The sequence below is a fragment of the Phodopus roborovskii genome, unplaced genomic scaffold (assembly GCF_943737965.1).
Source record: "Phodopus roborovskii unplaced genomic scaffold, PHOROB, whole genome shotgun sequence".
NCBI lineage: Eukaryota > Metazoa > Chordata > Mammalia > Rodentia > Cricetidae > Phodopus > Phodopus roborovskii.
The window spans coordinates 4416672-4428781 of record NW_026126511.1 but is presented as its reverse complement, the minus strand read 5'-3'; the positions used below and the strand labels follow the sequence as shown (position 1 = coordinate 4428781).

Sequence of the window (12110 nt, the reverse complement as noted above, 5' to 3'; positions counted from 1 at the left end):
CTAGATATAAGTTTATAAATGACGGTAGTGAGGCGCACTGGAAAACACTTTAATAATATATGATTAATGGGACAGACCAGCCTACAGATGGCCTCGGTACCAGCGTTCTCTGGTTTTCTTCCTTGTTTAAATGTAATTCTTAGAAAAACTCAATATTCTCTTGGGCTTTAGCGTCCTAAGACATGGAGGACGTGTCTGGTGCATCCCAGGCTCTGCTCATACCTCCCTAGAATAGGATGCTGTAAAGTACTTTAGATCAACTAAACCAGTTTGCAAAGATACATAACAGTAAATGTTTGTGGCAGTAACAGAGGAAATAGATCACCCAGAAGCCCAAGGGTCACTCAAAGGAACCAGCATGGGCAAGAAGACTCATCTCTGAAGAAGGTAAAGGAACGCAGCTGTGGGTTGGAGCACAATGCGTACTGCTGAAGTAGAAAGAGAATTAAGAAACCAAAGTGGCTTCTTCTACGCAGAAGATGAATAAAATCGATAAACCTGTATCTGGGCCAGAAAAGAACAGACTAGCACAAAATGACTAATCCTGGTAAAACAACCAACCAACCAACAACAACACAAAGTATGTACCTTAATATAATGGCGGAGGACATATACAATTTTACCATTTTTAGACTTCTTAGACAACACTCTGTGAAATTCAGCAAATTCTCTTGTACCAATTTCTGCATAGAGAATAATCACTGGTAAGTTCTCAGTGCCTGTGGGAAACTTATGATCTTTTTCAAATAGGTAAGGCCTGGGCCTAAAATGAAAATAATACAGACTTTCAAAAGCAGTGAGAGTCAACAGCATATCAGACATACATACACCATGCTAGTTTATACTTCTGCTATGGAAATACATAATCTACACAATGACAAATAGGAAAACAAACGGAAAAAGAAGAAATTTGTTTTGACCATTAAAAACACTTTAATTTATATTTAATGAGAATAAAATTTCTCTATAGTTCATATTCCCTGAAAATAGTTCCCAAACATTTAAAAGACCATGAATGGCTCACCATCATCAAAAGTCAGTGTTTATTGCCAAGACCCCTGGAGGAAAGCCTTGAGGAGGTTTAGGGACAAGGGCCCTGTAGATCTGTACAGCCTTTCTGCACATGTCCCGGCCACTCGTGGCCCACACACGGTTTCTAGCTAATTCTACCCTTATGTGTAAAATTAGTTGCTATCACTAACTTAACCTTTCCGGTTTCTGAAGATACAATCAAAAAGAAACCAAACGGATTAATAAGACTAGGCCAAGAAATGCTCAGATTCCATAGAAAGTAATTAATGCTTTAGGCCACAATCGGGAAGCGTTTTTTTACACAGGACTTCAGACACACAGCATCACATAGATGTGCACGGTGTGAGCAAGGAAGGAAGGGATGGCAGAGTCCTCCTCACACATTTCTAATTGAAAACACCCCTAGTTCCTCAAAATTACCTGCAACATGGGTTTTTTCTTTTTTTCTTGTCCTTAAAATGGGCTAAGACATAAAAAGCTTTATGCAAACACTAATAGAAAAGGGAACAGACATCCTTGAATACTGGAGCATTAAGTTTTCTATCCCTATTCTCTTCCCCACAAAGCGCCCCTCTGTTGCATTACTGTACCTCGAAGCAGCCTTGTTCAGCAGCTTTTTAATCTCCTTAGTTTTACAGGTGCACTTCCCGTGTATAACCACAAACGCACTGCATCCATCCGGCGGAGGTTCAGCAGCAGCAACCTGAATGCCAAATACGATGCTGTCACTGTCGCTCATCATTACGATACAGTTCTAAGTCTTAGCTGTTACGGTGCTCGAAATAACTCATCTTTTACTATAAGTTACTGTTCTAATTAATATAAAATATTTTCTGTGAATAGAATTTAAGAAATATTTGATAAAATACACTTTTTTCCTAGGAGATATATGCATGCAAGTTTTTGAAAAATTTCTATAAAATTTTCACTGGCAATGTGTCTTCATGCTTTCCTAACTCCAAATACACAGTACTCTTTTTGCAGTTATAATCAATTACAGCAAAGGTGGTAAAATCACCAACAGGTTATGGAATGAAATATGAAATATATATTTGTAGAACACTGAGTCAACGATGTTCACTAAATGGATCAACATAAACATATATTATACTGTGTATCCTCGGTAAGTTCTGCTTGGGTTTTATTTATTTATTTATTTATTTATTTATTTATTTATTTATTTATTTATTTATTACCTGTTGAAACATCTGAATAGTTGGAGAGTATGCCCTTATAGAGAAAGCAAACTTTAAGAGGTTGATGTGTATATTGTCTAAAAATTGCCCAGCTTTCTTCAGGATTAGGTTGTAGTAAGAGTAATCTGACTCTACAAAGAGAAAAAGATGTTAGCATTTTACATCCATTATGTTGGCAGGTGTGTTCCACCTCTGGTGTAATTGAATCAATTCTGAATCATCATATGTTAAGTTTAGGTAAGGTGCTAAAGAAAAAAATTATTTTGTCTGTTTCAGTGTTTTCTGAGCAATCAACAAAAGATGAGGTTAAACTAATCTTGCCTTTCAAACCTATTTGTAATCTATATGCACTTCAATACATTCCAAAGTTGTGGGTTATTACACAGCTGAGTTATAGATCCAATATGCAGGTAAGGGGAGTGGAGAACAGTCAAGCAAGCATGATATGACTGGTAATATAAAGGACACCAAACTTGGTCAGTGAGCCAAGTGTACTCAGCATGTTCACAAAATGCTCCGGGAAACAATTCAAACCCGACTTTCATCATGAAGTATCTAATTTGTCTGGAGACGGAGCACACGGAGAAAAACTCTCTAACTCCCTTTGGGAGACAACAGCCATTTAATCTGGGGGTAGGGGAGGCAGGAGAGAAGGGCAGTACAAAGAGGAAGGCGGCCCAGGAGTGCCAAGGGACATCAGCGGGAAAGAAGCGGTCTGTGTCACTTTCTCCATGGACAACCGCCCAGTCAGGGACAGCACCTTTGAAGCCACTGGTTACATGCATTAAACCCACCGTGCAGTGCCTCACACATGGAGAACAAGGCGGGGGGGGGAGGGGAGGAGGGGGACAACTCAGGGTAGAATGGGGCAGGGGGGGACTCAGGGGTAGAATGGGGCGGGGGGGGACTCAGGGGTAGAATGGGGTGGGGGGGACTCAGGGGTAGAATGGGGCGGGGGGGACTCAAGGGTAGAATGGGGGGGACTCAGGGGTAGAATGGGGTGGGGGGGACTCAGGGGTAGAATGGGGTGGGGGGGACTCAGGGGTAGAATGGGGTGGGGGGGACTCAGGGGTAGAATGGGGGGGACTCAGGGGTAGAATGGGGCGGGGGGGGACTCAGGGGGTAGAATGGGGCGGGTTGGGGGGGGACTCAGGGGTAGAATGGGGCGGGTTGGGGGGGGACTCAGGGGTAGAATGGGGCGGGGGGGGACTCAGGGGTAGAATGGGGTGGGGGGGGACTCAGGGGTAGAATGGGGCGGGGGGACTCAGGGGTAGAATGGAGCGGGGGGGGGACTCAGGGGTAGAATGGGGTGGGGGAATGGGGTGGGGGGGACTCAGGGGTAGAATGGGGGGGGGAATGGAACAAGGATGGAATGACAATAGCTGAAATTCACGAATACACGTGTGAAATCGCCAAAGAATAAAAGTTAGGAAATAGAATGTACATGTCTGTACTTTATAACTAACAAAATAAAGGAGTTAGGCTATCGTATGCTACTGAAACAATGGAAGTTTTGCTCAGCAAGTGAAGGGCAGGCCGCTGTTTTACCTCTCTGCTGGAACCTAACATATGCGAGCCAGTGCAGTCAGCTCTTCACTGATGTTCCTCGGGGTTTAATGTCCTCAAGTATGTAACACAGCCTCACGTGTTAGTTCTCAGTTTCCACCTTCACTTTTGGAACAAGGCCTCTCCCTGGCCTTGAACCCACTGAGTGGGTATCTAGGCCTTTTTCTTTCTTTGTTTTGAGATAGTCTCGAGCAGCCCAGATTGACAGGTAACTCAGTGTATAGCCAAGGATGACCCTGAACTTCTCCTTCCGCATCATGAATGCCGCGTTTCGTTGGCAATGCTGGTGATCCAATACAGGGCTTCCTGTGTTCTAGGGGAGAACTGTACCAACAGAGCTACATGCCCAAGCTTCAGATGTAATGTTCAGGGTTACTGATGCAATCAGCATTCATATTCAATTATTCCCACTTAAAACATATCTAATGCATGCATACAAACATAAATCTCAAGTTAAAATTTGTACATCACTTACCTGTTTGCTTATAAACCGCTAATTCTCTTACAGTTTCGACAAACTGCCAAAACTTTTCATTACTTTCTTCTGCCATAAATTCACTGTTAACCCATGAATAAAATGAAAACAAAAATTAGTTTACATACTATAAATTACACTGTAGAACAAAATAACACTTTATTACAAAATTTCTGAAACTAATGCTAAATTACTGATATCCATTTGCTATAACACATTATGAAAATAAATTGAAATTCTCACTTGAGGTAATTATGTATATACTCATATGCTAAAAGATTATAATATATATATACACATATATTACTTATGGCTTTTCCTCATCATTATTGAAAACTTAGAAATGTATAATTTTGGCCAGGCAGTGGTGGCGCACACCTTTAATCCCAGAACTTGGGAGGCAGAGGCAGGCGGATCTCTGAGTTTGAGGCCAGCCTGGTCTACAGAGCAAGTTCTAGAACAGGTTCCAAAGTAACACAGAAAAACCCTGTCTCGAAAAAAAAAAAAAAAAAAAAAAAAAGAGAGAGAGAGAGAAATGTATAATTTGTTTTTCTCTCTACCAGAAATACACCTAAGGTAATACATAAGAGCATAAACGGTAAATAGTAAATGGGGAAAAAATCACCTATTGTTTGTTCATCAGCAAAACTGGTACTGTAAATACTGTATGTCATATATATGACCCTATTGCTGAAGATACCAAAGACTTTGATCACAATACATGGAGAAATCAAACTGCCGGCTGTTTGAGGAGAAAACTCATCCAGAGTCTTAACCGCCGTCGATCTCTCCACACCGCAATGATGAGCCCTGTTTCAGCAGTGGCATGGATGTTAGGGAGTAAATGAACTGTTTTAGGATTGGATTTCAGGCCCTCTCCACAGGAGGAAACTCACGTCTGCCACTATAAACCTTGGGGGTGGGGGGTGTTACAGGCCCTAGGAGAGAACTCACTATTGCTTTGCTAAATGGTCATAGTGTCCACCTGCCTTCTAAACACTTCCTTTACATCCCAGGCTGTTGCTTCTGTGAATGGAAGTTCATACAGTGGTGAAAACTGGTCAGAGTACACGGAGTTAAGCGTCTGTGGGTACCCGTCTCTTGATGGGCTGTATCATCACTTCCCTTAGAGTTGGGGGACACTGAGGAATGAAGAGGAGGAGGGGGGCGGAGGAGCACTGTGACACCCACTTCTGGACACAGGACCACTGAACTCAAACACAGCAGCTATGGCTGCCTGCATAAAACCATACAACATCAAGCTGGCCAGCTTTCCAGCGTGAATAAGAATGGGGCTCCCGAGGCCCCAGCCTCGGGCAGATAACTGAGGGCTTCTGAAGGGAGGAGAACCAGCTTTCTTCAGGATCTTGCTCCTCCTGGTAGGCCGGTCAAGCTCAGGCAGATGGCCAAACTCCCATGCATGTATTAGTAGCACTAATTATACTCAGCGGGCTAATTTTCTTTACAATGAGAGAGCGTGGGTGGGGGGGGACTCCAGAAGGATTTGGGGGGGGGGAAAGGGGATAGATATGGTCAAAAATTCATTGTCTAGATATGTGAATTTTTAAAAGAATAACATTATTATTATATAAAAAAAACAAAGTAGTTCTAAAGCCAGAATGATAATTTAACTGTTTATTTACATAGATATTACTTAACACGAAATACTAATATAAAAATGAACATGAAACTGTTACACTGTATGAGGTCTTTAGGCTTAAAGCCCAAATAGTCTTCAACTTTTCAAGAAAAAAAAAAAGTCCAAGTCATTTAAGACCTTTCAGATATAATGAACTATTATTTATTCCAGTATAGAAGATCATAAAAAGCACCTTTAAAATGTCAGTTTTGATGACTTTTAAGAATAAAAAAACCTCAAGATTTAAAAGTAGAAGCAATACTAAATAGGATATGACAAAAGTTAGGGGTGGTACAGAATTTTAAATACGAAACATCTGATGTCAGCAATTCATAACTTGAATATACCTGAAGCCATAAGCAGCTCACATTTTTATAGGTTTGGGAATATTTGCATATGCAACATGCTTATTCTGGGGAAGAGGCGGAGTCTAAACATGTAATACATTTCTTTCATATGCATATAACCTGAAGGTAACTTTATACAATATTTTTACTTCACGTGTGTTTTGATTCTGTCCCGTGAGGTCAGGTGTAGAATTTTCCACTTTGGAGTAGTGCTGACACTACAAAATTTGGGGTTTCAGACCATTTAGGATTCAGATTTGGGATGCTCAACTTGCACTGGGTAGCCATAGGTAAAAGTATGACCCATCAGTAAGACAGAACTCGATTATACTTATTCTTCTCAGTACAACACTGCTCTAGACATCTTTGGAAGTGTTCTAGAATTGTTATCTCTATACCAGTTTCAGCTGAATCCAGGAATCACCTGCCTGCATTCAGCAGAAGGTGTTAACTCAGCTGCTGACCTGACCCCTTGGCCAGCTCTCTAGCACAACTCACATGTTTCTTAATTTTCCCATCCTGTCCAATATAAATGGGCAGAGAAATTCCAGATAACAAAGTGTTGTCTCGTCTTCCCCTAATTTATGTCTCTCCTCATTCTGCAACCTATGCAACAAAGAGCAACGGGGGTCAATGCTTGAAAATCTCCCCAGGTAACTGTCCAAGTCCATTGCTTCCAAGTCGGTGATCACAAATGGTCGAACCTAAATTAGCAAGTACTGTCAGTATATAACAAGACTCAGCTTTTTTTTTTCTTGCTTCAAATAATACAGCCTTTTGACCCTTTCCCAGAACTACTTTCAATATCCACATTTTAATCAATATCTTGTTCGAGGCCATTGTTCTCCAAAATAACAGCATCTAGGTCTCCCACACTCTTGAGTCCTCACCAGAATCCCTACCATTGTGTTGATGGCCTCTTCAAGGTTGCATAGACCTTTCCTACACCAGAATCCCTACCATTGTGTCGATGGTCTCTTCAAGGTTGCATAGACCTTTCCTACATTTCTCAGATTCTTTTAGCCAACTCCACAGTCACTTCTTATACTTTCGGGATATTGATTCATTGAAATCCCACTTTTTGATACCAAAATTTCCCATTGCTCTTGTAGTAAACTGCCCCAAACCTTGTGGCTTCAAACAATATAGACTTATCCTTCATGACTCCAGAGGCCATACGTCCAACATCAAGGTGCTGGCACTGCAGTGCCCCTTCTGAAGGCTCTGGAACACACACAATGCCCCTGCTAGTTTGAGTGGCCCAGGTGTTCTGTGACTGGAGGCTGTTTAACTTCACTCTCTGGCTGTCTTCTCCTTAAGTATTTTTATCTGGGTCTCTCCTTAAGTACTTTAATCTGTGTCTTTTGACAATGGGTTTGGGACCCACCAAGATTAGCTAAAAATGCCCTAACGTTCTCAGTCTTGCAAACACACATGAAAGTGCCATTTGCAGATATGGGGTTGGGTAGGATGTGTACATATTTTAGTGGTAATCCCATTTAACACACCACAAGTAACAAGGGTGGCAAATCGGAACCAGACTGGGTTGTGAAAGGCTTTAAGGAACATTCTACAGCTATGATAATCTGGGGCATGCAAAAAGTAAAACGAAGACAGTGCAACTAACAATTTAAAAAAGAAATTTGGCTGCTGGGAACTAAGTGTGGGATCAACCAGGTCTACTCACTCCTAGGAGACACTGTGGATTAGAGGAAGCTATAATAATGCATTTAATAAAAATTGCTGCTTATAACAAAATAAATAGAATGTAATATTGTGTGGTGAGGATGTTTTGTAAATACATAAAAGCAGTTACAAAACTTTATTTAAAAATTGAGACAAAGTATCCCTTTTGTAGCCTCAGGCTGGTCTCAAACCCATGAATGTATGATCTTCAGCAAGGATTACAAAGACTTGCTACCAGGAGCCACAAGAGGCAACATTCTACTCCTGTTTACCAGAGCATGGAAGGGCAAACTCTGGTACATATGTCTGCAAGGTAAGTACATAGAATAAGTAACAAATCCCCCGGGACGAGGCGCTCTCTCTCTCTCTCTCTCTCTCTCTCTCTCTCTCTCTCTCTCTCTCTCTCTCTGTGTGTGTGTGTGTGTGTGTGTGTGCACGCGCACCCACACACCCACACATAAGGGCTGGGGTACATCTGAAGAGCTGAGCTACAAAACAAAAACGTAACTACAAAAGTTACGCAATCATCCAGCCAGAACTTTGCAGAGTGCTCGCATTAAACGCCACACCCCGCCTTGCGTGTCAGTAAGACGCGCAGGGATACGAACTGAGAGGGAGAAGTTTTTAAAATCCTAAGCGGGAGGGAAGGGGTGGTGGGCGAGTGGGTGGCAGAGTTGTGTGCCCCAGCCATGAAGCAGTGATGCCCCAGGTGCCCGGGGACACCCAGGGAGCAAGAAGCCACCTAATGGGAGCCGCCAAGGGACGCCAGATCCGAGGGGACCCTAGGTCCTAGGGGCCAGGGGCGCTGGGGCCGACGCCGAGGGACTCTGCGCGGGGAGCCTGGGGCCTCGGAGACAGCGGAGTCCCAAAGGGCGGCAGATCTTGGGGGACGCTGGGGTGCAGGGGACCAGGCATCCGCGTGGCGCGGGGCCTGAGCAGGGAGGACCGCGGTCGGTCCGAGGGGACGCGGCATCTGAGCAGCACCTGGCCGCGGGGGTCGTCTAAGGAGATGCCAGGGTCCCCCCCCCGCCCGCCACGCCCCAGGGGACCCACCTGGCCTCCAGCAGCGCCGGGGTCTCGGGCCACTTGGCAGCCAAGCGTGCGATCACCGCCTTGGACGCCGCCGCCGCCGTGGCGCCCAGGAGGGCGAGGCACAGCACGGCCACCGAGCGCAGGAGCGGCCGCAGCTCCGCCGCGGCTCCGGCCCGCGCCATGGCGCGCAGAGGTCAGCGCGAGCCGCCGCGCTGCAGTCCGCCGCTCCCCGTGCGCCCGGCCCACTTCCGGTCGGCGAGCCGCGGTCCGTTACCCGGCGGGTCGCGATCGTGCGCATGCGTGGCCGGCGAGGTCCTGGGGGGGGGGGGATCGGTGTGGGGAGACCCCGCCGGCCGACGCCGCAGCTCGGGAACTCGGCCGGCCCGGGTCAGGGGTCCCGGGATTGCAGGCCTGGGACGCTCGCTGCGTGCGCAGCCCGTGCCCCTGCAGCCCGTGACGGTGACAGGAGACGCCCCGGGCTCGGGAGTCAAGGACTCCCGGGTGACCCACACTGCAAGGGTGGAGGCGCTGAGGGCAGACTTCCCGCCCAGCATCACCTGGGTGTGTGGCACCAAGCGTGAAAAATATCTTCTAAAGCCGCGGGCCACTCCCGTGCAGCGCTGGAGAGCCGGGCGCAGCCTGTGGGTGTCAGGCTTTCGCCGCTCTCGGGCTGGACCGCGCCCGAGCTGAGGGTTCGGTGGGCTCCGGTGGCTGTCACAACCCGGAGCCCGTCCTGGCAAGTTGGATGCGGGAAGGGTGTTCCTTACTGCCAGCCCCTCGGGACGCCCAGGTGAATCCTGTGCACTTAGCTCCGCTGCTGTAAACGATGGCAGCTGATCAACACCCGCAATGGATGGGAGGAAGAGCGGAGAAGCAGCTCAGGGGGGCCGCAGAGCCCTTGCTCTCCATCCCTGTACAGCGCTGTGGGTGTGTCCCATCTGTTCACAAGCCAATACTGGGAGGAGAGAGGGAGAGGGAGGGAGAGACAGACAGACAGACCCTGAGAGGCAGAGACAACATTCTATTTACCCTCATGAGTTTAGTTTTCCATACAAGGCCATGTTCTGAAGAAATGCCCAGAAAAGGTAGACTGTGAATCATTTACGTGTATTTTTTTTTTTAATTCTCAATATTTGGCTGAAACTGTGGGATAGAAAAAAGGGAAATGTTAGGAAGAGCCTTAGATGCGAGCACATCTCAGACAATGCCAATCTTTACTTAAAAAAAAAAAACAAAAAACAAAAACAAAATTACTCGACTTGCTGTACCAGCCAGACAGCCAGACACTAATAAAACTCGGTAGGACGCATCCGGGAGAAGTGGGCACACTACTTAACTTTGGGGAAAACTGAACTCACTTACTATTCATGTACTTACACATTCTATCTCTTAAGGTGTTTTCCCAGAAATTTAAGTGAATTTAGAACATCTCCCCACAGTGGTCATCTCTAGGCTTATTTCTGCAGATACTGGGTGACCTCCAGGTTTCCTCCTGTAAGTAATTACCATTTGCAGACAGAAAAAGAACCAAGGGAGCATTCTTCCGTCAGCAAAGTAGCTAAGGATTCTAAAATCAGTAAGTTATAAAATTTGATCAATAAGCTCTAAGAATTGATAAGCCCTTGGTAGAGACTGGCCATGAGCTAGCTGTACACACTTCAGAGACATAGTTATACTTCAGCGTTTTCTCTTTTTTAGGGAAATGCAATTCCAGGTTAGTCACTTCAGGGTACTATGAGAGAAAAATTGATAGCAGTTTTCATTATATGTGGAAGAGGTGATTAATGAGTTCTTTATAAGAAGAAACGTGCTTCATGGGATAAATCATCCTGGATTCCTCTTAAGGTGCTGAGTGGGCTATGCGCATTTATTGGTTATAGTGGTACTGTGTTGAGAATAAAGTCAGATAAGAAGAATCTTAATCTCTGAGCATAAATGAAGTCTCAGGGTTTCAATGAAGTTTTTTTCAAATGTCCTGTTTTGTTTTTTCAGACATCCTTTGTTGTAAAGTAGGCCCCATTCTCAAGTTTTAATTGGAATATTTTACATACACAAAAGCATCCTTACACCTTATTCCAGTTGGGGAGGTTTCATAAAGTTAGAGAATTTGTCATATCTCCTCTCTAGGCAAGATTATGTCAAAATCATAAGCAGATGAATAATGGTGTAGAGTTTTTTAAGGGCCAGCAAGTCCACACTTGACTTGATAAGCTACACACGTGTAACTCCAGCTTCCATTTGTGTGCTTTGAGTCCCAGGCACTGAACCAGCGCTTTGTGCATGCTGAGCATGAGTTTTACTACTGAGCTACCCAGCCCCTGTCTTGGCAGTTCTCTTCAGTGACTCTAACATAGCAATGAGTGGCTATGAACTACAGTACATTTTCAGATTAATCATTTTGTTGATCTGAGAACCTGGAATTCGGTATTAAACCACTACATTGCCCATAGCTAGTGAGTCCAAACCATCTTTGGTGGCAAAATACTTGTAAGATAAAATTGGTAATTTTTATAGTAGATGTTGTTGAGCAGATTCCCACTGTTATGCAACGGCTCTCAAAGATTTCCCATCTTGCCACTTTGATAACCCTTCCCCAACCTCTTTTTTTTTTTTTCTGTTGACGACTCCCGGTAACCACATGAATAAAATCATACAAGCATCCCATGACTGCTTTACTCTAGCCTAACTCCCTAAAGCTTTCCCCATGCCCTAGCATGTTCCAGAACTCCTTTCATGTTTGGGGCTGACCAATATTCTGCTGTCATGCCGTGACATTTTGTCGGTTCATCCTTCCATGGAAACTTGAGTTTCTCCCTCATTTTAATACTTGTTAAAACTCTGACGTGGATCTGAGCATAGAAATATCTCCTCAAGATCCTGCCGTCAGTTGTTTGGGACCATCTCAAAGTGGAGTTGATGGACCTCACAGGGGATTCTACTTTTAGATTTTTGAGGAACCGCCACACTGATCTCTTGAGTGATCATACTGCTTCACGTTCGCACCGAAAGGGAGTGAGTGAATGCACAAGGGCTCCAATTTTTCTGTATCCGCTCAAAAGTGAGCTGATATCTCACTGTGCCTTTAATTTTAATCTTCGAGATGATCAAGGTTATTTTTTTTAAGCAGCTAAGTAGTT

The 12110-nt window shown here is 44.7% G+C and overlaps 1 protein-coding gene across 1 annotated transcript in view; it reads right to left on the bottom strand.

The window, feature by feature from the left end:
* Uggt2 (UDP-glucose glycoprotein glucosyltransferase 2) overlaps positions 1-9236 on the bottom strand; it is an 88487-nt gene extending 79251 nt beyond the window's left edge. The window contains exons 1-5 of the mRNA XM_051195220.1: positions 8995-9236; positions 4270-4352; positions 2229-2359; positions 1623-1735; positions 589-763 (exon numbers count right to left, since the gene is read on the bottom strand). Coding sequence (XP_051051177.1) covers positions 589-763; positions 1623-1735; positions 2229-2359; positions 4270-4352; positions 8995-9155 — 663 coding nt within the window. The 5' untranslated portion in view covers positions 9156-9236. The remainder of the gene's footprint in view (positions 1-588; positions 764-1622; positions 1736-2228; positions 2360-4269; positions 4353-8994) is intronic.
* Between the last annotated feature and the right edge of the window lie 2874 nt (positions 9237-12110).